This window comes from Rhincodon typus, chromosome 12 (genome assembly GCF_021869965.1).
Source record: "Rhincodon typus isolate 14 chromosome 12, sRhiTyp1.1, whole genome shotgun sequence".
In the NCBI taxonomy this organism is placed as follows: domain Eukaryota; kingdom Metazoa; phylum Chordata; class Chondrichthyes; order Orectolobiformes; family Rhincodontidae; genus Rhincodon; species Rhincodon typus.
Genome location: NC_063343.1, coordinates 38,995,824 through 39,022,560, shown reverse-complemented (window position 1 = coordinate 39,022,560; position 26,737 = coordinate 38,995,824). Strand labels below are relative to the sequence as shown.

Sequence of the window (26,737 nt, the reverse complement as noted above, 5' to 3'; positions counted from 1 at the left end):
GGGGTGGTTGACCAGTGGGACTTGTGTGTCCTGACTACAGTGTCAATACTGTTTATTGCATCTAGTGTTTGCAGGTGCTGTTGTCCAGGTCCAATAGCTTCATATTTTCTGATATCTGCTAGCACTTTGCTAGCATAATACTGTGACCTTTTCTCTTTTTTTAAGAGGTCTGTTTGAGATGTTTTGATTGTTGTTGAAGCAATCACCACCTCAATATCAGCTCCAATGGCTCAGCCTCCGAAAAGTTGTAGTCATTGCCCTTGTTGTGTCACATCCTGACAACATGATCTGTTGATTCCTGTGGCTTTTGCCTGTGGGACACAAACCAAATTTTAAAGTTAATTTTACATGCAGTTGATCTTCTAGCACTTTCCAGATCTTTGCAAGATTTTTCAGTTGAGTTCAAGGTGCAACATTGTACAACCCCTCATTTACAAAATCACCACAGTCCTAGAAAAACATAGGGCTGTTCTTTCATTAGAGAGACACAACTGGTGGTGAGTTTAACCTGAGGGCCACATGCCTCAAGAAAGGTTGAGAAGTTGGGACCTTCATGATAACCTCAGCCAGTGTGGAAATTGAGTCTGCGCTGTTGGTGTCACTCTGCATTGCAAACCATCCCCAGTCAACTGAGCTAACTGAACCCCTCATCCCCTCATTACCAACTACTAGCAGCATCTTCTTGGCTAATTGGTTCTGCAATTGCTCAGTCAATAAAGTGGAGCTGCCTTCTTTGCTATGCTTTCAGTGCTGTGCTTCATGTTCCTTTTCTAATTTTCTGGCTTGAAACTGGTTTTAGGGCTTTTTCTGTTGGTTATGCACAGTTCCCAAATGCAGCCACTTTTTTATTGTTGTTTGAAGTTAAGCACTATTTCTCTTGGTTCAGAATTGTGTTGACTGTATACAGTTATTTAAATCTGAAGTGGTCTTTAGGTAGGGCAAGTTTGAATCAGCTGGTTGCCTGCACGAACTTGGACAACATAGAGATACTCATAGTTTGCAGAGAAATCTTACTTCCAGTGTTTTCTTTACTGTGGGAACTTCTGGATTGCTGTTTTATTTTGTTTGTTGCAACTCCCTTTGGCCTTCCAGTTTATAAAGCTGGTTTCATCTCCTCTGTTTCTTTTAAGGAAAAGAAAATCTAAGCTGCGCGCCATCTAATAATATTCTTGTGTTACCTAAATATAACATAAAGGAGGTAGATGGATTCCATTAATTTGAAAATCTCTGGCGGGTTTATTTAAGCTAAACCAGTACATATGGTACAGAGTAGTCACCACACAAAACTTGTGCCTTGAGTTCTACATTGCAGAATTTTCTGAATTCATTTCTACATGGCCTAGCTCTCATTTTAAAACTGCGCCATCTAGGTCTGATTTCCCCACCAAAAAAATTCCTTGTATCTATTCTGTTGAATTTCTTTATTGTTGTAAAGACTTTTATTGGTTCATCCAAAACTCCTTATACAATTGACAGTATTTATTTTCTGTTTACTGATCCAGAATATTTTGATGGACTCCCCAGATAATGGTGATAATTTGAAAGAAAATTATCAGAAGTGTTGTATTATTAATTTTCTTATTGTTGAAGGTAGGGAGTATCCCTAAGTAATGCTCTCAGTAGATAATGGAAATCTATCAACAAGATTCATCTTTACAAATGAGGCATTTACAGTTACCAATTAATTTTCCTTAACACAATTTATAGAGTCTAAAATCTAGGACATAATTATCATATTTAACTGCTAGCCTGGTGTGTTCCTATCAGACTGCAGTTCAAGAACTCCTTGTGGAAAATCAGGCCATTGCAGGTGCTCAGAAATACCTTTGTTCATGCCTAAAAAGATTTTTAAAATATTGGCAAGTTATGCCCTTTTGTCAAATGATTGTTTTACGTACTTAAAGTCAATAAATGTGAAACCAGTTTTAATGCTGACTACATTTTTTTCACCCTCAGTTTTCTTTACTAGCCATTTTTTACAACGTCTTTCGTACAATAAAAGTAAGCTTACTGCTTGAGCAATTTCTGGAAAATTCCGACTCCTACCAAAACCTCTACTTTTTGGCTTACTGGCAGAACCGATATAATGTCATAATTGCATTTACTGTTCTCATTGCATGGATAAAGGTAAGTTCTCAATATTTCGATTTACAAAAAGAATTTGTACAATTACTAATTGACTTTCCTTGATACTGTTAATAGAACTGTTTAGATTCATTAAATGTAATTAAATTTAAAAGTAATTGGTATGTGTTAATTCAAGAAACCTTTAGTTATATATAAGGGTAATAGTACTTTAAGGACATGTTTTTGCAGACCTTTTTCGCAGAACGTAAACAATAAAATCATCTTGAAAATATCAAATTTAGAATTCTAAATAGTTTTTGTCTATTCTCTTCCAGATTTTCAAATATATTAACTTCAATATGACTATGACTCAACTGTCGACAACACTGTCTCGCTGTGCCAAAGGAATTGTTGGATTTGCCATAATGTTTTTTATTGTATTTTTTGGATATGCTCAGTTAGGCTACCTTATCTTTGGAACTCAAGTGGAAAGTTATCACACTTTTGGCAACTGCATGTATGTATTAAACTAGCAATATTTAAACATTGGGTAGAATATGGCTGAAAGAAGCTGTTCCTGCATTCCTAAGATGGAGGATTCAGAAAAATGCATAGATCTTAGGTACATTATTTGTTGTTTAGTAGAAGTATAAAGCAGCTAAGGTGTTTGCTTCACATTGGTCAAATCATGAATTTCATTACAAAGAGAAGAGGAAAAGCAGATTATGGCTTCTCAGTGCTTCCTCCTTCAGTTCTGCAAAAGGGTCCACATGCATTCAGTACCTTTTCCTTTCAACGTGCTGATGGGCCTGATCTGTGTTCCCAGTATTTTCTGTTTTTATTTCAAATTCACAATTTTCTTTCCACCTCTTGGATTTTTATGAAATTAGCAAGTAATCATCTAGCTGAGATAGATAGGTGTCTGACCCACTCCATCAGAACAAAAAGCTAGCTGCAGTCATCTGAGTTTGCAATTATTCTCTTTATTCAAAATAAGGTCTGATGGAAATGTAGTTCCATTTGTCACTGTGTGCAGGTAATCTGACAGCAGATGTCCAAAGTGTTCATGCAAATCAGATCCCAGCTCCCTGTATTATGGCAGAGATCCAAAGTTTACTCAGCAACAAATCCTCCTAGCATGACATAATGCAGACAACCTTTTGAGAATTTGGGGTTAAATTTTTTTTTTTGGGCTTGTTGCACTAATTCTGTTTTGAAGTAAGCGGTATGTGAATTTGGTGCTGCCACCTCATTATCATCATTGTAGCATAGGCCTGAGTGTGTTCCTCACTGCTGGTGTGTTCCCTTTCTACTCAGCCTGCCATTGTAATTAGCAGGAGGTCAAATAGTGTTGTGTTGATAGCACTTTGTACAGCCAGCATTCTCTTCTTGAAGGCAATCTATTCCCACTCGAAGAGATGCTGTACTTAAAAACACGGAAAATGTAACTGTCACAGCAGAGAGAGGGTTGCAGGATGATAGAAGTGGTGATAAAGGCATTAGTGGTGTTAATGTACAGGTTAAAAGATGCCATGGTTCTACAGGAAACCAGAAACCCTCATGAACCAGCCTCAGAAAGGAGTGGCAACAATAGTGAGGGCATCAACTCCTCGTTGATCTAAGCAGCGCCTTAGGTCAGTCAATACCCAAAGCGCAATCTGCCTCTCGTGCCCCTCAATGGACCACATCATTCCCACAGTATCACTTCATGGCACTTCGAACTCATGCCAAGTATCCACATGCTCCATCGTACCCTCACCACCTTCCATTACTGTCAACCACCAACCCACCACGTGCTGCTTCCCCTAAGCTCCTGCTCTGCCCTGACTGACACATAACCCAGGCACAGTGCAACACAATCACTCACACTCTACCCTTTGTTTGTGCAGGACAAGGTGGAAGATAGAAAGGAACAGAGCAGAGCTGACCAGGGATAAAGACGATTGCATCTGCTGAGCTGATGGAGAAGGTGGTTCTCCATTTTACGGGGGCAGCTGCAAGTGGGCTCACGGAATCCATTACTAAGAACTTTCAGGAAAACCGTATTTTGCCTTATGCTCTTTCTGAACTTCCAGCTCATCCTCATGATGCCATCTGGTGTGATAAACAAGCTGCATATGTTGAGCATATGGATCCTCTTGTTTTCTACCCCTTCCTCTTCTGATACAGCAGCATTCTGTTTGTGACTTTCTACTTTCTGATACCCAAACCCTGCCTCCTGCTGAGCTGTAGAAACACCAGCAGCAAGAGAGAGAGCAACAGCACATCACTAATGAAGAGACCCCATCACTTGATCTGATGCGTAAAACCACGGCTTCAGATGTTAGAATTACACATACCTTGAGTTGGAATAAAAAACAGAAAATTCTGGAAAATCAGGTTGGGCAGCTTCTGTGGAGAGAGAAATGTTAATGAGTTAGTGGCTGAGGTCAATCACCTTTCATCAGAACTGGGATGAGTTAGAAATGCAGGGCTGAATTTTACCAAAAATTGGCTAAGAATAAATTTCAGGGGGTTTCCTGGAGGGTTTCTCTCTGTGAGCCTTCATGAGATTTCTCATGCTATTCTAGGTAACTGCCTCTTTAGCTACATACCACATCTCTGTGACACCCTAATTGTCCTACCTTCCCTCTTGCCAGAGGTGCAACTTTTATAGCCCAACTGTGCAAAGTGCTGAGATGTGATGACACAAGCACTGGGTCAGCTAGCAGTTACCCTTCACCATGTGCACAGCGCAAGGGGCACCCTAAAGAAACACATCTGAGGGCACATGGATGGCATGGCTGACAGTTCATTGCAAGTACAAGTGCTCTTTTGTAAATGTGTTACTGTTAAGGGACCAAGCTACGAAGGTTATCCTTTCTTAGCATCACCCCATCCTACAATACTGTTTAAGCGAGTGTTACTTTTCCCTCAATGGCAGTGTAGCCAAATATCTTCTCATTATTCAGTGTAGAACCGTCACACACTGGAAAACCTTCAAATGGTTGGTATCTGTCACTTTTATTCAGCAAGAGCAAAAGCAAATCAAAAACAATCAAAAGACACACTTGCCTTTTGGGAACAAACAGAGCCTGTTTGCCTTTTAAGCAGCAACTAATTCACAGTCAGTGATCACTGCATCCAGCTATTGAAGTGGTCTCTCACTGACATCCTGTCTGTCTTGTTAAGCCTGACACTGCGCCACTCTAAAAGGTGATGTTCCTTCAGATAGGACTGCTATCACTCTCACAGCTCTTCAGGGTCCTTCACATTCACTCTTCACCTGCTCCAGTTGTGCAGAGAGCAGGATGTCAGGAATATGTGGCACATGGTCTGGATTGTACTGCAAGATCCCTCCAATCTGATCCAAGCATTGGAATCCAATCTTCAGAAAGTTTCTCTTGCTGCTCCATGATGGCCCTGATTGATGAATGGGCTGCATTGTATCTACATTCAGCTTCAGCTGGGGCTTACGTAATGCAGTCATCAGCCATGTTTACAGAGGGTAGCCCTCGCTTTCCAGTAACCATCCTTGTAAGGCATGTGGTCCTTGATATGTAGCAGAAACAAGGGAGTTTTCAAGGATATTAGCATCATGGCATCTTCCAGGGTATGTGGTGCACACTTCTAAGATGTGGTGGTACTGATGATCACGGATGAATGGAATGAAACCCTTTTGTTGATGAAGTTAGCTGTGTTATGATATGGCTCAGTCAATGTAGTGTGTGCACAGTCCGTAGTGTCCTGCACATGGGGTAAGACAGCTATGGTGCCACAGCCCAGATTGCTGTCCTGACATTGTCACAGGGAAATGAAATGAAATGGTACACAGAACATTGGTAATATTTGTGGCTTGAGGTTTGTGAGATCTCACACAGGTCTCCAGTGGATGCTTGGAAGCAGTCAGTTAGATAAACGCTTTGTGCAGCTGTGACCTTAATGACCAGGGATAGGATGGTCACCAATCCCTTCAGGTGCCACTCTAGCTGTTGGCACAGTTCAGGGACAGTGTCTGGGACATCCTCAGTCTTCAGTGACACTGCACTTGCCTCATCTGGAAGAAATGACATAAAGGATGATAGACTGTGAGCCTCCTGTATTCCATCCACATACTGAGGAGACATTCAGTGCAACCTCTTCATGTGGAGACTATTTGGTATCTGCTGGAGGTTACTTCAGTCAAGTGGGACTGGAGGACTCCAACAAGGGTAGCCATGAAATGCTGATACATGGGCCTTCGACAGTGGGATCTTATGCTGATGAATGCAGCACAAGTTATATTATGCAAATACAGTAGGAGATTGCTGTAGGATTACTGAGACCGTTCCCCCAAACCCTACCCTCACTTCACCCAAGAAAGACAGCTCCGCATGTGACAGCATATTGGCAAATACAGTGAAATGTGGGAGGAAATCCGTTCCATGCCCTTGTGCAGCCCATGAGGTCTTGGGGTTGTATTTTCATGTATTGTAGCCCACTGGGTACGTGTTTTACGGTTTTCTGTGATTAATTCTGCTTCATGGTCACCTCACTCACATGTACAGCCTGCATGCACATACAAAAATGACCCTGCTCATCTGCACCGCGCCACAGACTGGTGTCTGTTCTAATTAGCAATGGACGACAGGAGTACTGTGAGCCTTTAAATTCTGAATGAGAGGGCAAAGAGCAAAAGGGGCATGGCAAAGATGCAGTGACTATCCAAGTAGGCACAAAGTGGGTGAGTGATAAGAGAGCACGAGAGGAGTCCTGAGGTGCACCCTGGTCCAGACCATGAGGTGCATTCCTGTCCCTGCGTGTAAACTGTCCTGGCTGGAGCATTGTAATGAAAGGTACCGGTGTGGTCCAAGATACAGCATTGAAATACGGAATGTATTGTAAGTGAGTCGGAGATGTGCCACGGGGGTATGGTGAGGCTGGTAAGTGTTAATCTCTGTGGATGAGAGTGTGGACAGTCACTGCCCCAGGCAGCATGCCTTGAAACAGTGGTAACTGCTATAGGAGAGCAGGAGCAACAAGCTGGAGTCCACAGGTAACTGCTCTGACTTTCAGGTCAAGAATCGTCACCTTCTACTTTTTACCTAGTGCAAGGGAGAGTGGAAAACTGCAAAGTAATGAGGCAAGATGAGGTAAACGTGGCATGCTAATGTCTGCTACTAGGCTTCTCGCTGCTCACTAGAGAGATTCACGTCTTGTCATTTTTAACTTGGTTGGAGGCAAAGTCTTTTTGTCTCGATGTCATGAATTTTATTTTTCCTGATCTCAGCTTGTTTTCCTAACTAACTTGCCAATGGCCTCACTATTCAAGGGCTGGAAAAATTCCATCCATTACATGTTTTAGGGAAATGAAATGGGGGGAAGGAGGGAAAAATATGGAAAAGGAAAGCTCTGTGATAGGGAGAATGCCGGAGCGATTAAATGATAAGGCAACAGGGAGAGGTACAAAAGAGGAGCAGCTGACACCCCGAAGCAAAATCAAGAGAAAAATGAATTAATGCCAAAATCTGCAGGAAGAGGATTCTGGTTAATCCAAGATGGAGGATGGCAAAAAATTGTGGCTGTAAGAGCAGCTCCTTTTTTGTGGTATTTTCAGTGTTGGAGCTGATTTCCTGGAATTCTAGAAGCAGTAATTACTGTTTTATACGGTGATGCATTGTTTTGGAACTCTGGGGGAAAAACATCAAAACAACGGCACTTTAAAAAGCATAAAGAGAGACAAAGGCAGTCACCACAACTTTTAAAAGGCATCTGGATGGGTATGTGAATAGGAAGGGTTTGGAGGGATATGGGCCAAATGCTGGCAAATAGGACTAGATTTATTTAGGATATCTGGTCTGCATAGACAAGTTGGACGGAAGGGCCTGTTTCCACGCTGTATATCTCTATGACTGAATACGAAAGGAAACAGAATTCAGGTATTTGATTACAGACTGAAACTTTTGAACTTGATGTTGAGCCCAGATTACATAAAATGCCTAATTAAATGATGAAGGAAGATTCCTGAAGGTTCCAGAGGCTAACTGCAGGAGGCTGGGTCAGGATACGCACATGGTGAATCCTGTGGGTGCATGTGAGCTGAGGTCAGGCCAAAATTAAAGGATGGTTTATTTGCCGGCTCAAAATAGAGAGGTCACAATGGGCCTGCATACCAAGTGAAGGGTGCAGCAGCTGACCTGCCAAATAATCTGCGGTCATTATCGAGGAGCATGGAGGAGTCCGATTCCAGGTAGACGGGGGATCATTGCAGAGCTGCCACATCCGCTCAATCTCTCTTTGGTGCTGCAGACTTAGCACTCCTGCCCCCATAACTATAGCAGCATTTGGTGCATTGTGCAATTAGCTCTGTAGTCCTTGTTAGGATGTGGCAACATTCTTTGGCAAAATTAAGCACACTCTAATGGACCCAAGACAAATTGCATTAGCAGATTTTACGAATCACATTTAAGGAAAGCACAGTGCATTGGTTATCTTGGAGGTTCATGCTTATTTGCAGTGATACAGCTTCACACTTGTTTATAGAAATGCAAAATCAGGCTTGTTTGCAGATAAATGGATGATTCAATGCCTCAATATACCATGATCTAAATTTTGTAACTTGATATCACATCGGTTAGTTGATCTGTGTGACATCACGAAACCCTCCTTCCCTGTCTTTTATTACACACTGGAGATGACAGCATGGACAATCTGGCAGCTGCGTACACCGTGTCTCCTCCCAAAACAGCATTGAAAGTCCATCTCCAGTGGTGCTTGGCACCGAAAATTCATGCCCTTGATTTCAGCAGGTGGTGTCCAAAGTAAATTGTGTCCAAAGTTTTCAGTTTTATGCTACAGATAATTCCTTACATCATGTGATAATGTAGTGCTGAGAGGTCATTACCCAGCATGTGGCAGATACAGCAAAGGAAACTTGTAGCCTCAGTTTTTGAACACTCAATACTGTGTCGCCTAACTTCTGTATTGTAATCCTGTTAGACAAAGAAATTTATTGAAATTTCTTCGTACTTTTATTCATTTGGCTCAAGGTATGTTGCGTTGTCTGAGGGGTGTGTGTTGTTTTGGGGGGATGGCAGGGCAGGGGGAGGGGTGATTGATGTGTGTGTAAAATTATACCTGTACTGGGGGGCCAACACTACTTTACAAGTTGCTGATATCAAAGATTCTGTTCTTGACTTTTCCTGGAAAAGTTATCTTTTGAGCAGAGATAGTAAGAACTGCAGATGCTGGAGTCAGAGATAACAAAGTGTGGAACTGGATGAACACAGCAGGCCAGGCAGCATCAGAGGAGCAGGAAAGTTGATGTGTCAGGTTGAGACCCTTCTTCAAACGTCCACACTTTGTTATCTTTTGAGCAGTAGTGTGGTGAGTTGAACCATCCACACACAAACACATTTGGCAACACATCTAAGAGGCAATAATTTCAGCAACAAAATTTTAGGGAGTTTCTGCATTAAAGGGAGTCTGGAGTTTTCCCGTCCTATATGCAGTGTTATTTTATTACTATCTATTTTAACACTTTTTCTATTCAGCATCTTGTATTATGTTCAACCAGAGACATTTTTTTAAAGGTAATTTAACAAACCTTTATTTTCAGTTTTACACAGTTTAGGATTATTCTCGGAGATTTTAATTTTCATGAAATTGAAGATGCAAACCAAATTCTTGGACCTGTTTACTTCATCACATTCGTATTCTGTTTGTTCTTTGTACTGTTGGTGAGTGACATAGTGATAAATATTATTGCCCCGCATCTAAATTCTTCAGTAATGTGAGTTTAGAGTTTTCTGTTGAATTTACATTGAAAACAGTCAATTGCTGCAATAGTTTCACATTCAGGAACAGCAAGGTACTTTTCAGCATTGTCAGTTTCTACCAGCTTCAACAGAAATGTAACTGAAATATAATTAGGGGTTGTATAAATGTGTACTATCCACGATGAATAATTATTTAAGTGTGAGTGACTTACTTGCTGCAGTCTAACCAAGGGTGTTCAAATTTTTAGACTGCACACACCAGAATCACACAGGAATCTTCTGCATATGCCTGAAATGGGTGCAAAGTGGGCAGCACATTTCCACTGAAGTCAATAATTATATTTTCTTTGGAAATGCATGCTGTAAAATAAAAACCTGGAATTAAAAGTTAGCTAATGATGACGATGTTGTCATGATTGATTGGAGTAAAAGCATATCTGTTCAGTGATGTCCTGTTGGGGGTCTTCTGATGCAGAGGTAGTGCCCCTACCTCTGGACCAGGAGACCCAGGTTCAAATACTATTTGTTCCAGAGGTCTGTAATAACTTCTGTGAGCAGTTTGATTCAAAGTATCTGGAAGGGTGTGCTGTCATCATGAGTCGAGTTTGTATAGGACATGACTAGGAATAGACACAAAAACAGAAATTGCTGGAAAATCTCAGCAGTCTGGCAGTATCTGTGGAGAGAAATCAGAGTTAATGTTTTGGGTCCTGTGACCCTTGTTTAGAACCAGAATGACTAGGAATAGGTTTCTTTACCAGAATTCTCCATTAATTTCCCTGCCTGTATATCATTTCCAACCAGACAATATCTTGCTGTTTCTTGTTCTCCAAAACAGTAGTAACAGAATCTCAAGATTTCAGTCTGGTATGAGGAAACTCAAATATGCAGAAAGACTTGAAAAATTGTTCATTCTTTGATGTTTCAGTGCAATTACAAATGGATTTTTAAGTGATAAAATGATAGAAACATTCTGCTTCTATCGACTCTGTTCTATCAGTTGAGTGGTCCAAACCATTGGCACAAGAGATTTAACATACAGAAAGACTAATATCTTTGTGCAGGGAAGTGTGAGACACTAGAATTCACTTCCACAATTACCAGTTGAGGCAGAAACTCTGCCAACATTTGAGATTTTGTGGGATTGGTAGATGAAGGAAAAGAGAATTAATGAATATGGGAGCATGGTGTGCAAATGGGGATAGCAGTATTTGCTCAGATGGGCAGTAAACAGCAAATTGGTCTGATTGGGTTTTTCTCCAGGATAAATATTAACCCAGCAGCACTTTTTAATATATTGAACGGCTTGACTTGGACTGAGATGTACAGGACATTATTTCAAAATTTGCAGCTGGTACAATACTCAGAAATAGAATAAACAATGAGGAGAATTCTAACAAAAGTACACACTGACTGATGAAATGGAGAGATAACATTTAAACAGAGCAGTATGAAGTTATATGTTTTGATAGGAAGATGAACAGTATGAACAAAATGGTCTGATTTTGAGGAGGATGTTAGAACAGGGACCTGGAGGTGTGCATGCACAAGTCTTTGAAGGTGATATTTATCCAGCTGCAAAAAGCAATTTACTGTTTTTTAAAAATCTCCACAAAGGCAAACTGACCTGTCGGGCTTTACAGTCGGTACGACTGGTGTTGCCCATTCTGCAAACTGGAATGGTTTGGTCATTCCTTCCCTGTCCAGCCTCCTGATTTCTGCCTCTATTTTTGCCTATAAGGCAAAGAGCACTGAGCAAGCCTTGCAGAATCATGGAATTGCTTCCTGGTCAACATGCAAGGTGGCCTTGGCTCCTTTGATAGTCTCTAGACCTTCGTGAAAACCTTCTGGGTAATTAATTAGGACTTCACCCAGGCAGCTATTTTCTAATCAAAAAATGTTGAGTCAATCAAGGGGAATCTTTCTCAACTAATCTTGTCCCATCAGGCTTGGGGCTGAGAATTTTACTACAATCCATGGTAACTGAACCAGCTGTTTCTCATAACAGACCGGAACCGAAGTTTTACCCTTAATCTGCTTCGTATAAGTTCTCAGACTAGCCAAGGTCTTCCACAAATGCAAGGGTTGGAGTCCAGAATGAATTTTGTTAAAGACAGGTTCTGCAACCATGAAAGGGCCATGCTGGTATCAACCTCCATTAGAACTGACTGATCATTTAACCAGACGTTTATTTTGATTGGTTCTGACTTGGATGTTGCTTAGCAATTTAACTGTTGCAAATCGGATGTAGGCAGGCTTTCCAGTGTGTGTACTCTCCAGCCTGTGCGTTCTCTTACTCCATTTAGGTCTAGTGGGACTCCTTTGCTGTCTTGAGTCCGCATACCGGCAGCAAGTCCAATAATTTGCCTATCCAATAGTCCAACAGATCCTGAGGAAAATGTGATTTGTTTGGCTGAGGCTTAGCTTAGTTTTGGGGTTTTGCTGTAGGCTGACCTAGAGTCCCTCTGGGCCATAGAATTACCTTCACTCAAGTTGTGTTCCCCAAGCTCAGACAGGACGGCGAGGGTATCCACTTCCATTGGCATACTCTGCATCACATATGCTCCGCTTGCCGCATTTTCCATGCTGACTCCACTTGACTATTTTATGCCACAACTGATAAAAGCAAGTTTTCCATATGTCTTCTCAACTGTCTTGTTCACATGCTCTGCTGATTTCAGGGATCTGAATAATTATCCCAAGATCCCTCTGTTCCTCTGAGTGACCCAGCGTCCTCCCATTCATTCAATACACCCTCATCTTGTTCCTTCTTCCAAAGTGCATCACCTTGTAGTTATCAGGGTTAAATACCAACCACCGCTGGTCTGCCCATCTGACCAAACCATCTATAACTTTCTGTAACCTACAACCCTCTTCTTTGCTATGAACCACTCTACTAATGATGGTATTGTCTGCAAATTTCCTTAACATTTCTTCCATATTTTCACCTATATCATTTATGTATACAACAAACAATAAGGGTCCCAGTACTGATTCTCGTGGTACACCGCTGGGCACCGGCCTCCAGTCACTCACACAGCCTTCTACCGTTACTCTTTGTGTCCTATTACTAAGCCAGTTTCTGACTAACCTTGCCAAGTTTCCCTCAATTCCATGTGCTTCTCAGTCAGTCTCCCATGTGGGACCTTGTCAAAAGCTTTGCTAAAATCTATATAAACTACAGCAACTGAATATGTTCAGGTTGTCCAGGACGTTGGTGAGGCCTCTACTGCATGCAGTACTGGTCACCCTGCTGTAGGAAGGATATTATTACACTAGAGACCATTCAGAAAATATTTACCAGGATGTTGGGGATAGTAGGAACTGCCGATGCTGGAGGATCTGAGATAACGAGGTGTAGAGTTAGATGAACACAGCAGGCCAGGCAGCATCAGAGGAGCAGGAAAGCTGACGTTTCGGGTCTGAACCCTTCTTCAGAAATGAAGGAGAAAATGATTTCTGAAGAAGGGTTCAGACCCGAAACGTCAGCTTTCCTGCTCCTCTGATGCTGCCTGGCCTGCTGTGTTCATCCAGCTCTACACCTTGTTATCTCTTTACCAGGATGTTGCCAGGAATGGAGGATTTGAGTTATAAAGATAGGCTGGGACTTTTTCAGTGGAGCATAGGAGGTGCAGGGGTGACCTTATAGAGGTTTATAAAATCACGAGGGGCATGGATAAGGTGAATAGCAAGGGTCTTTTCCCTACAGTAGGGAGTTTAAAACCAGGGGGCATATTTTTAAGGTGAGGGGAGAAAAATTTAGAAAGGACATGAGGGGCAACTCTTTTACACAGAGGGTGGTTTCTTTGGCAATAAACTGCCAGAAGAAGTGGTGGATGCAGGTACAGTTACAACATTTAGAACATATTTGGATCAGTGCTTGAATCGGAAAGGTTTGGAGGATATGGGCCATACACAGCGAGTGGGATTAGTTTGGTTTGGGAACATGGTTGGTATGGACTAATTGGACCGAAGGGTCTGTTTCCATACATTATGACTCTATGATTCTATTGCTTCGGAATCTGTTCTGAGAAGGTTCACTTAACTGACCCAGGGAATAGAGGGACTGTCTTATAAGGAGAGGTTGAGTAGGTTGGGCCTGTACTCATTGGAGTTTAGAAGAATGAGAGGCGACCTTAATAAAACATACAAGATTCATAAGGGATTTGATTGGGTAAACGGAGAGTTTATATCTCCATGTGCAAATCTACAACAAACACAGAGAATGTTGGAGAAGCTCAGCAGGTCTGGCACCACCTGTGGAGAGAAATAGAGTTAATGTTTTGAGTCTGGCATTTAACGTTGGCCTAGCCAGTGGCATCAAATGTTGTGAAAGCACTAAAAAAAAGTGTTACGTGCTGTAAACATATAGTGTATACACTGCAAACATATAGTACTATATTCATCATCTTTATATTGATGGCAGTAAACATAACCCCTGAGGTGACTCTCAGCTTGAAAATACTTCAGCTTGTTAATTGTTCCTGTTTGTCTAATTCATACAATGCCATAGGGACAGTAAGAGCAATTTCCAGCCTTCAAGCTGTTAGCTTAAACTTGCATCTCAGCATGAATGATCTTGAAACCTATACCTTAGTCATAGAGCCAAATCTAGAGCTTTTTTTTAAGCAAAGAAAACTTAAGAGATCAAATAAAGTATGCAGAATTAATGTGTCAACAGAACAATGCTGGTTGGGGAAAATAACATTTACAAACATTTGCTGCAAACTTGCTTCAACAGACAATCCACAAGAGTTCTTAACTTGCATGAGTAAACTGCATGCTAATGTGAACCGTAATGGAGGAGTTCATGTACCTGAATGATTAATTGAGATTCATGGATGCCTGTATCATAGCTTCTGTTGCTTTACCTTTTAAACATTTTCTGCCATTCAAATTAACTGTATTGGATGAGCTCCAATTTTCCATATTTGCCATGGTTAGGTTCCATGTTGCCAGTGAAGTCTTGAAAGTTGATCTCCACTTGCTTGCAATTACCAGTGTTGCAGTTCAGTTTCTGTAATTTTGCTTTGTAAGAAGTCTTCTATGGTATATTTTATACGTAAAAGTATTTTTGCTCTTACCTGTGTATAGTTAGTGCACTTTAGATGACAACATTGATTTGCTTCTTTACAGAATGTGTTCTTGGCTATCATTAATGACACGTATTCTGAAGTCAAGGATGACAAAACATTAAAAGAAGTAGATTTTGACATTTATGATGTGTTCAGAAAGGTAGGAATTTAATTGTGCACATTTATTCTGAATGCAGGTAAAATTTACATTTTTATTTATGTTGCACATATATGAGTTTGTTTTGCGAATCGTAATGGTTATAAGTAAATTATTATGTACATTCTACAGGAGGTGGGTACTATATGTTGAGGTGCATTCTTCTTAAATGCTCCTTTGCTCCATCATGTGTTACAGCCCCTCTCCCTGCATGGTGGTGGAAGAGGGAACACCAAACTTTACTGTAAAAGGTGATGGGTAGAGTTAAAAACATTCTGGTTAGCTTATCACATCAGCAGTGATGAAATTCAAAGTGACTACTTATTTAGGGCAAAAGAAAATGTTCTGAACCGTGGAAATTCTTCATAAAACTCCAGCAATCCTCCATCTGTTCTATTGGAGCCAATCAGCTCCTGACCTCATTAGATCATTGGTACAAACATGGACAGAGAGCTGAGGTCCTGAGGCGCAGTAAGAGTCATCAAGTCAGAATTTGACCAACTGCGACATCAAGGAACACTTGCAAAACTTGTGAATCAAGGGGTAAGCTAATTTGAGTGACACGAGCACAAAGAAATATGGTTGGGTAAAATAAAGCAAAGAACTGCAGATGCTGGAGATCTGAAACAAACAAGAACAGAAATGCTGGAGAAACTCAGTAGATCTGGCAGGATCTGTGAAGATAGCAGCTAGGAAAAGAATGTTAGTTATGCTGGGGGTGGTGATGGGGAGCCCAGATCAAGACAGAAAAAAGAAAGATGGGCAAAGAGATTGTTGACATAAACCAGGGAAGAAGAGAAATGAAGAGTATATGGATGCGTTGTTGGAGGCCAATCATCTGGGTTCCAGGACCCTGCTGCAGGAGGTGCTCAGGTTAGGGCCTCAGCTCAAACATCTTCAGTTGCTTTAGCAATGACCTTCGCTCCATTCATGGTCAGAAGTAGGAGTGATCACTGATGACTGCACAATATTGAGTACCATTCACAAGTCCTCATACTAAAGCAACCTTTGTTCTCATATAGTGAAACCTGGACAACGTTTAGATTTGGGCTGAGAAGTGACTAGTAATAATCATGCTGTACAAATACCAGGCAATGATCATCTCCAACAAGAGAGAATCTAACCATTGTCCCTTGAATTGCTACAAACACCACTTTCTCAAAGGCTGTAAGGGATGGGCAACAAATGCTGGTCTGGTCAGCAATGTCCAATCTCATGAAATAATTTTTAAAAATCATGACACTAAGATTAGACATTTCAATCCAAAATACCCCTAGTAATTCATGATTTTAAAATGCAGAAGTAGAATGCTGGAGTGCACTTTAGACTCAGCGGACAAATTCAATGAAGGTCTGGAAAGCATGAGAGATTTCAGGGTTGGGGGTGGGTGAGGGAATTTTGTGACAGAAAGCTAATAAACTCAGATTCTGCCCTATTTTTCCATCTCAAAGATTTATCTAGACCAATTTTACTTCAGAATTATGGCAAAACTAGCAAGGAAGTTCACCATAATGGTGACTTGTGGATTTCTTTAGTACAGTCAAAAATCTCTTCATCACTTTTAAACCATCAGAATGGCCCAGATCCTTTGGTCTCTGGATAATTGCAGACTGGATGGGTTCCAAAACTTACTCATTTGATCCCCTTAGGATTCCCAACACACTGACTCTATGGGAATTTTCCATCAAAAGTTTAAACTTCTGGTTGGTAGTTCCCAGCCCTGCGTGGATGTTTCTGACTCTAAGTTCCAGTTGGAGACTTGGAAGAGTTCTGATTTGCTTACCTGGATCATTACCCAGGAAATGTTAGAAAGATTAAAACGCTGCCTAATTCTTTGGTTGACCACACAACGGACTCCACCAACAGCCCACTGCTCACCCCAGATATCCCCTCCTAACATCTGACTCCTTCTGACCCTCTGCCACCTTCCTTGTGACTCTCCTAACCCTCTCCCATGCCACCCTACCATGTTATTCCCCTGCTTGCCTACAATCCCGGCCAACTGCCAGCCTATCCACTTACCTCACTTACACTCATTTACTGGCACACTAAAAAATTATTTAAATGTCCTGAAACTGAATCAAACCTTAGCAAAATATGGCAACTAGTGTAGTGCGGCAAAAGGCGTGTGGCTTGTCATCCCCTGATGCTGTAAAGCAGGACTCTGGTATCGGATATTGTCCACATTCCTGAGCAGGCTGCATTAGGATGTCCTGACCAGAAATTTAGTTTGTAACATCAAAGTACAGGAGTAGGAGCAGCAAAAAGTGTTTGCCATTCCCTGCAGATTCAGGTTATTATATGGAAAGAATTTGCTCTTCCTGGATAATAATGGTTATGTCTTCATTTCATATCAATGAACAGGTTTAAAAAGGTTATATTTGTCAGTGGAATACAATGATGCAGTAAGAAAGTGTGCATTTCTTGTGGACTTACAATCCAAAATAAATATAAATTTTATGTTCTAAACGTGAAGGATGATTTCTAAGGTAATAAAATAGAGATTGTTTAGATGGTCACTTTGATAGATCAAGTATTGATGGGTACTATTCATTACAGGGCTATCATAGCTTCCTTGCGAGACTCAATTTAAAAAAAACATCATCCCTTGCCTATCGGTCAGCTGTCTACAAGGGTGACAAGGAAACTCAGAAAGCTCCAGAGGATGATTTTGAAAAGTATGATCCAAATTCTGTATTTTATTTTTGGTACCTTATAATCCAGCTACAATGTCACTTTTTGTAGACTGAAACAGATGGAAATGTCAAAGGCATGTATGGCCAGGAGTTTCCTCAGCGTGACTTCAACTCTAGCGCTGTAACTCTGCTGGACTTTTTTCATCCTCTCAGTGAAATCACAGCTACTTCAAGGAACTACCCGAGTCATAATTTAGCGTTGGTTTTGCAAATAAAACTAATGTGTGAAATAGAGATAGTAAGAACTGCTGATGCTGGAGTCAGAGATAACACAGCGTGGAGCTGGAGGAGCACAATGGGCCAGGCAGCATCAGAGGAGCAGGAAAGTTGACATTTCAGGTCAGGACCTTTCTCCAGAAGGTCCATAGTAATAACTCCACAGAGGCCGGTATCCCATCACCCTTTATTTACACGGGGCGAGTCCTTGACACTAGTCCAGCTTGCTCAGAGCCAGCTCTCAGAAGGAACAGAACCTGTTTATATCTGTCAGCCAGGGCTCCCTGATGGACCAGATTAACATATTAACCTGTATTCCATGAGGTGTACCTGGCTGACCTTGTTACAATCACTAGAATGTGAAACTGATGCCAACCTGTAAAGTTGTCCAGCATTGTACTCAGTTGGTAATGGGGGCTACCTCTCCTTGCCTGAATTCTATCGAGAGATAAGCTCGGACCTTTGAGTTCTCTTTAACAGCTCATACGGCCAAAAGTGAGATATAACCAAAAAGACGCAGAATAGGAATTAGTCAACAAATGTTTTACTACATGTTGTTTTTCATGAATAATCATCAGGTGAATTGTCAACTTGGCTCAGGTGTGCTGTTGCTTCTGAGGGAGAATGCTATGGTCTCAAAGCCCATTCTAGACCTTAAACACACAGCAGGGGAATTTTTTTGGAGGGGTATTAGGAGTCAGTCATTAAAAGCATGATGTTTCCAGAGCTCCAGCAATTACAGAGTGTGTTCTCATTCCTGCTGGGGTATCTCTAAAATACTACTACAACTAACTTGTGTGGGGTTCTGGTGCATGGCATCGACGCTGTGCAGAAATCATGGAAGGAATGGTCGCCTCCACAGATGTTGGAACCATGGAGGTGACATGGTGGCTCAGTGGCCAGAGCTGCTGTCCCACGGCACTAGGGACCTAGCTTCAATTCCACCCTGGGATGACTGTCTGTGTGGAGTTTGCACATTCACCCTGTGTCTGTGTGTGTTTCCTCTGGGTGTTCTGGTTTCCTCCCACAGTCCAAAGATGTGCAGGTTAGGTGCATTGGCTGTGCTAAATTGCCCATAGTGTCCAGCGATGTGTAGGTTAGGTGGATTAGCCATGGGAAATGCAGGGTTATAGGGATAGGGTAGGGGCATATGTCTGGCTGGGATGCTGTTTGGAGGTTCATTGTGGACTCAATGGGCCGAATGGCCTGCCACCACACTGTAGGGCTCTATGGTTCGTGCAGGAATCATTGGTGCTGTAGTAGTCATAATGATGGTTATTGCTATGATCTCCTTTATATTTGAAAGGCAGGTTGACCATAAAGATTGAAGCTGCAAATAAAAGACCTACAAATAATTTATTGACTACAGTTCTGAGGAAGGTTCACCAGACCAGAAACATTAACTCCGATTTTTCTTCACAAAGGCTGCCAGACCTGCTGAGCTTTTCCAGCAACTTCTGTTTTTGTTCTTAATTTACACATAAAAATGGCCACAGAAAGTAAATTAGTTATAATTTCTTTGGATACCAAACCACGTTGTATGCTTATGGAGTGGCTCCCACCTGAACAACTATTAACAACAGAACTTTGAAACATCTGATCATGGTGAGATATAGTTCATGGCACAGTGATTATATTGCACAGATGTACTAGATTAGATCTTAGCACTGCTAAGCTGCCTAGCTATGGTCAAGCTAGCAAGGACAATGCTAAAGGTTGTGACAGAGCCATCTAGTGAAGCCAGTTGGATGTGTATGAGAGAACTGGTTTGGCTCAAACAGCTCCCAGCATTGTTGAGCCTATTGACAATCAGTATCAAGAGACAGCTACGGTGAGGTTCACTCATTATTAACATTGAGCATGTTTATGGAAGTCTGGTGCTACTCAAGACTAAGTTCTAGAATAAAAAGGCTTCATCTTTGACCCACAATTTTGCATTTGCTAGTGGTCAGCTCAGAGTGTTATTTTGATGTCTGGAAGCTGTTCAATGCCTGATAAATTGCAAATAATTTATCGACTATAGAGGAACAAAAAAAACTAACCACAAAGAAATACTGTTATGGCTATTTTATGAGGTAAAATGGTTTCAAAATGTTAATGATTTCATAGTGGAAATGTTACAATAAGTGCCTATTTGTCATAATTATGAAGTATTTATTTAATATGCACAAATATGAAAGTAGTGAATAAAACGCTAATATAAAAGACAAATTATTCTTCATTAATGCTTATAGGGATGAAGATGAAGAGGATGAACTTACAGAATCTAAATTGGTGAGATATATGTTATAAAGCTGCTTTATATCCAGTATTTCTTAGAGGTCTTACATGTTGAAGGATTGTGTAAAATAGATTTAGTTTAGGTTTTGTGAATATACATGGAGTGGTTGCTTTAAAAGAAGTATTTGAAAGCTGATGATGGAATTGGAATTTTTTTAAACAACATTTTCTGTCAATCACATGACTGATGATAACTGCTCGCTTTACTGTAAAACCATGCTGTTTTGGACAGTGACCGGTTGGGAAAGGTATTTATTTTATCTGGTTTGGAGGGAGTCAAGGTCAGGATGAGTTGGAGGGAAATCTGTTAAAAAGAAGCTCCCTAACTGATCTTTCTAATTTCTCGGGGGGAAAACCCTTTTGTTGAGTTTAGTGTGAAACGTATTTGTTCTTTTGAAAGAATAATTGAAAAAAAATTCAAGAAAGTATTTCCTAAGTGTGCTATGTGTTCAGCATTTCAGAGGTTTAACCCTGTGCGATTACTGAATTGACCACACATGCTAGAACATCAGAACAACACATTCCAGAACAGTCAATATTCCATCCTTTTTTACTTTCAAAAATTACCAATGAGCCAAAGGTCCTTTTTCCTCAAAAAAAAATCAATCCCTGCAGGGAAGTCTTGTTTTGTCCTGTTTTCCTGAACAGAGTATGTTTGCATTTGTCTATATTTTGGGGATATTTCGAGGGATAACTACTTATATTTCCAAATTACTGACTGAATATATCAACCAACTTTTGCATCTTCATTGAATGTATTTTGTTTTGATAATAAGCTGATGATTATGTTTATTTTAAAAGTAACAGGTTGATAGGTCTTTTTGTCTAAAACTGATATATTTAATGGTCACCTTGGTAGTTGGAAAAAGTACTTTGATTTTATGTTGTGATTCATGGAGTAGTGGGTTAGAGAGATGGTGCACTCCTCCAGCCTCGATCATAACAATCAGATTAGATAATTCATGTTGCTTCCTGTTTAATTTGAGGTTTGGAAACAATGCAAAGGTAATAGTTAATCCTAATTGGCAGATATATTATCATCATGTTGTGATATGCTGAATAATGAAGAAACCTATGCTTTTTGTCATATACTTAAACTTATCAAGGTAACGCTAGATTAATCCTCTGTTGAATAATCTCTTCAAAAAAAGCTATATGAATACTTGGTTATAATCAATTTTGAGGGCTGTAAAGATGATTAAATTTCTTTGTCAAGATTGAACAATTTGTCAAGAATTTATATTCTATACCTTATACCTGACTATGAAAAGGAATGAATTATTAGGTAAAATGTAATATGGGCAGACCATTTCATCTTCCCAATTGCAAAAACCAAACCAGTATCCTCACCAATATAGGGAAGGCACCTGAAAATGGATAAATTGTCTGTGTAAGGGCTATATCTTTCAGCAGGACTGTCCCTAAGCTTTCCTGGCATGGAATTAATTGGCTTGAGACAAGAAGGTGGCAGTATTCCCACCCGATTAAAAATGCCCTAACTCCATGCTGTTTTGGGGGAAGGGCATAAAATATCAGTCCCAACTCTGCCTTTGAACTTTTGGGAATATTGTGCTCCCAGCTGCAGAACTTGCTGTGCTTCTTCACTTAACGTAATTGCAAACAGTTCTCTATTTGTTCTTCCAAGTTGTTCCTACGTATCAGGGGCCTTTCAGACTTTACGTTATTGTGGCCTAGAATTAAGATTTGAAAATTGTCCCAACCCCTCAGTGAGGACTGGGCGTGGAGTGGGGGACCTGTAAAAGAAGGATCACAGCTCTTATAACTTGGTCAGAGCTCCATGGTTGACCAATGCTGTCTCAGAGTTTGGGACCCCAAAATTTCAGCTTGCATCCCTACTTGGACCAACACTTTTGGAAGGCTTGCTATCGATGGTGAAAAACAAAGGACTAGTACTGATCCCGAGAAAATACCATTTTCCACATTGTTGCCTCCTCAGCCCATCTCTGTTTTTCTTACAGCTTTGGTCAGTATTGCTCTGCCTCTGGCCACAGTAAACTGCTGGAAGAATTGCCAGAGAAAAGTGCATTGTCAGAAACCTTGCAAGAGTTCAGAACAAACACCTTAAAATAATCTACATCGGAAAAATTACAGTGTGACTGATGAAAATGTCTCCTGAGACTTTTCCTGCCTCTTAGCTGAGGCCCCTTTAAATACCACTGAATATAGTGGCTGCCCAGATTCCACTGCATTTGGTCAGTTAGAAGTACTGGTAGTGGCATTGTGAGGTCTTAACCTTCATTATTTGCACATATCAATGAGGCCCCAGGGTGATTGCAGTGAGAACTCCAGCTGTCTGAATTGGTTCTGTCTGAAAAATCAGAACAAGTAAACAATCAATCAATGAGAACCAGTGAATAGTCCTTCTTCAGATTTATGTTACACCTTTGCCCCATTTTGGGTGTTAAATGGGTAAAGGTGAAAATTACCTGCTACATTACATATTAATAATTATTTGAAAAAAATTTTGCAAGAGAAATAATAGAGGAAAAAGTCAAAATTTTAACACAATGTGAGAAATTATCGACAGTTCTAGAATGACGTGAACACCTATTTATAGGTTTTATGCTGCATGCTCTATTCAAATTTTCTCTTTTATACCAGATGCATGATCTGGAAGTTGTGCAATACAATTCATAGATGTCAGTTATAAAAATATTGCTGATACATACTGTATAAAAAGAGTATATCATTGCCAACAACTACATCAAGCAAGTTAACTAATGAGGCTCACCACTCATTTGGAAATGGTATTTTAGCCCTGTTAAATTTCATTGCTAAATGTAGCTGCAGTTCATTATCTTGCCTGTTCATGCAGCAAATAATTCAAGCTATTATTTTCCGTTATCTTAGTCTATAATCCAGACTTTTCAATTCTTTTTGTTTTTGAACAGAGAATACTACATCGACAAAATATTGCAAATAAATATTATTATACTGATTCTGCAAAAGAACCCATTGCCCAACCCAAGCCTGTGAAGAATTCAAATCAACAGGTTTCTGCTAAAGACTATCAATTGTGAGTCCTTATAAACAGTTTGTATACACATGCTGGGTTATAGATAGTACAACATCATAATCATAAAGTCATTAGAGTTTTAGAATGTAACTTACGGTTTCATTAAGTAGTTGGGATTCTCTCTAGAAATCAAAATAACAGGGGAGAATTCTGGAGGACAAAAATGTAGTCTGACGAAGTAGGAAACTCTACGAATCAAAAAAGCTTTAATTAATTAATAACGATTTGAATGTCCCTGCAGAAGCTGTAAATAAGGAGTGGGAAAGTATTTACATTATTAAGTCATTTAAGTCAATTAATAATTCAAATAGTCCAAGATTCAGAAAGAGGAACAATAAGAAGTGATTTAGTTAGAAAATATATTGAAACTACAAATTGTGGTAGAACTGGAAGTGCTAAATTAAATTTCAAACACTGATGCAATAAGAATGTTCACAGGGGATAAAATTATAGCTGCATAGAAAATTAATTGCAAAATAAACACATCTGTCAAGACAGTGATGAAAATAATTCCTCAAATGTTCTACGTATAAAGATGAGTCTTAGCAATAGAATAGAAGGCTGAGACATATTTGCTAAAGAAGAAGACTATGAGACAGGTTGAGTTAAGGATATACAGTATTTCATAGGAAGGGACATGTGAAGAGGTCTTGGAAGAGGAGACAGAGTGCAACTAAAGCAAGCCCTTCGGGACCTGCTGTGACTCGATGGAAACTCTGCAGTTTGGGATGAAAGACACAAGAGAAAGGAAACAAAATATAACTATCTGCTCTGAAGGGGATGAATCAGGAGCTTTGTAGTCCAATAGGACAAGTTCATACAGGAAGAGATGTTTTTGTGTGACATCAAAGTACCAGTAATGTAAAATCCATAGTAAGTGCAATATGAGGGATAGTGTGATTCTGGACACAATATTGGATTGCTATATGGAACAATTGCTCAAATAATGTATCGATAATAGTATCAGAAATTTATTCCTTTAAAGGAGACACTGAGTTAAATTTAAGTTAACCAAGAGTTAGCACTGTCCAATCAACCTATAAATCAAGATTCAAGTGCCACCAATGGATTGGGATGTTGAGCTTGTAAGAAGAGCTTATGACAGAATACAACATGGGTTATGCATCAAAGATGTACAACTGTGACAAGTAGTATCAGTCCACATCAGGAAGGCTTGCATAGGCAGTTCCTTGTCCCTTTGCTGCTTCGTTTCATCGTGTTCAAGTCTTCTCAAATTCTGGAGTGTTTATTTCTCTTGAGAGTTTGAGCAATGTATTTCTCCAGTCATATATCATATATAAAAACAAAAGACAGGCCAAAAACCTCAATAGGTCAGATAACCTCTGTGGAGAGAAGCAGAGTTAACGTTTCTGGTCAATGACCTTTCATCAGAACTGTAAAGAAATAGAGGTGTAAGAGCTGTTAAGCCAGCGGAAGGGGGTGGGTGCATAAAGAACAAAGTTCTGTGATAGGGTGGAAGGCAGCTGAGGTTAAATAACAAAATACTGTTCTGATGAAAAAGAATAATAATGGATATAATGAAGAAACAGAGGTTGTGTCCAAATAGGTGTGAAAACCATTAGAACACAACATGAAGTGACAAAGAAATAAGATGAAGAACAACTCAAAAAAAGGTCAGAGGGGAAGAAACAAAATCACATGAACAAGATAAAAGCCAAAGTTATGATCTAAAGTTGTTGAATTTAGAGTCCAGAAGACTTTAAAGAGCCCAAGTTGAAAGTTCGTCAAGCTTGCATTGAACTTCACTTGTACTCTGTAGCAGGCCATGGGCAGATTGAAATAATGGCAGCAAGGTCAAGAATTAAAATGACAAACAGCCGGACACTTTAGGTCGTGCTTGCAGAAAGAACAGCGGTGTTACACAAAGCAGTCATCCAGTTGGTTTTCTGTATGTGCAGTTCTGAGGAGGCCACACTGTGAACAGCAAATGCTGTGAATAAATTGAAATAAATTCAAGTAAACTGCTGTTCCACTTGGAAGGAGTGTTGTGGCCTTGGACATTGAGAAAAGAGGTGCGTCTCCCAAGGTTGCATGAAAAGGTGCCATACGGAGGAAGGGGGAGGTTGGCAGTGACTGAGAAGTGAGCAAGGTTGCCACAGATATAGTCTGTGCAGAATGCTGAAATAAATGCTTGGCAGAATACAACATAAACTTGCTACACAAATTTAACACAACTTGCTACAAAGGGACAAGAAGTTCAAACTATGCAAGACAAAAAGCTTCAACTTCTTGTCTCTTTTTTAGGAATATTAGGAGGACAGGAGCTATTGGATATGGCAGTTGACGACCCTTTAAATACGGAAGATATGGTGTAGAGTGTGAGGACAAGGGGAACTTCATCATGGTCTGGAATGAAGGTGAACGAGTGAGAACAGAAGTGTGTGAAATGGATTGCACATGTTAGAGCACTCTATCAAGGTCACAGAGGGGTAGGTCAGAAAATATGGTGAAACCTGAAGAAGAGAGGGAGTCAGAGAGAAAAGGAGAAAGGATCCAAAGGGAATTTGGTACCTGTGTGTTGGTGAAGATTGGGATCCTTCACATCTACAAGGAAGATAAGACGATTTTGGTTAAAGCACCAGATTTGGCAGAAGATGAAATGGAAGTCTGGAGCAGCACAGCTTTGAGAGAGGGTGGTGTTATTTATGTGAGAGATGAAGAGTGTACATGTGACATGTAAAGCAACAAGAATGCATTTTAGGAGGTTTGAGTGATGAGGATAATAGTTTGAGGAGTTCGGAATGTCTTGGAGGATGTCATCTTAAAGCATAAAAGGGATGAGAATATTATGGAGGTCCAAACGATGTGGGCTATGGTGGGATGTGTGCAAGAATACAGCGACCAATGTAACAAAGGCCATCTTGATGTCAGGAGCATTTCACTCTATTGTTTATATATTTTCCACAAGCAGCGTGGTGATGTTCTGACTAGCCAGCAGCCAGTATCATGTTACCATTCAAGAATTCCTGTATTATAAAATCTATTCAATCTCACATGGCCAACGTAATGAGATCTAATAACAATATTTATGTTACTGTTTTCTTAGTCTGTTGCTGCGTACAGGTCACCTGGAGGAGAGAATGAATGAAATGAATTCTAAAATACTTTGGATTATGGAACAGCTTGAGAAGCAAAAAGCTTTGCAGAACAGAAAATCAATTACACCGATACCAGACAGTGAGTTTACATTGTTCTAGTTTAGTGGTATTTCAAAGTACATTTTTTTCTCCTGATGATTTCACAGATTTTCACATAAGCAAATCTGTTCAACCACAGTCAGTTAGTTATATTTTTAAATTTATTAACCAGCCTTTCAGAGATTTGAGTGATCCTATGAATTAATATTAATCACATTTGTAATAACAATAGCAAATAGGCATTATATAATAACATTCTATTATAATACCAGTCTTTGAAATTTATGTATTAAACCAAGAGTTTTAATAGGTTTG

At 40.2% G+C, this 26,737-nt stretch overlaps 1 protein-coding gene across 1 annotated transcript in view; it reads left to right on the top strand.

Annotated features, from left to right (window-relative positions):
• The window catches only part of LOC109929118 (polycystic kidney disease 2-like 2 protein), a 46,980-nt gene extending 20,498 nt beyond the window's left edge, over positions 1 to 26,482 (top strand). Inside the window, exons 7-14 of the mRNA XM_048603973.1 lie at positions 1,957 to 2,127; positions 2,403 to 2,584; positions 9,644 to 9,764; positions 14,940 to 15,038; positions 17,595 to 17,713; positions 20,182 to 20,221; positions 23,140 to 23,264; positions 26,332 to 26,482. Of these exons, the coding sequence (XP_048459930.1) occupies positions 1,957 to 2,127; positions 2,403 to 2,584; positions 9,644 to 9,764; positions 14,940 to 15,038; positions 17,595 to 17,713; positions 20,182 to 20,221; positions 23,140 to 23,264; positions 26,332 to 26,482 (1,008 nt within the window). The remainder of the gene's footprint in view (positions 1 to 1,956; positions 2,128 to 2,402; positions 2,585 to 9,643; positions 9,765 to 14,939; positions 15,039 to 17,594; positions 17,714 to 20,181; positions 20,222 to 23,139; positions 23,265 to 26,331) is intronic.
• The last annotated feature ends 255 nt before the right edge of the window (positions 26,483 to 26,737 follow it).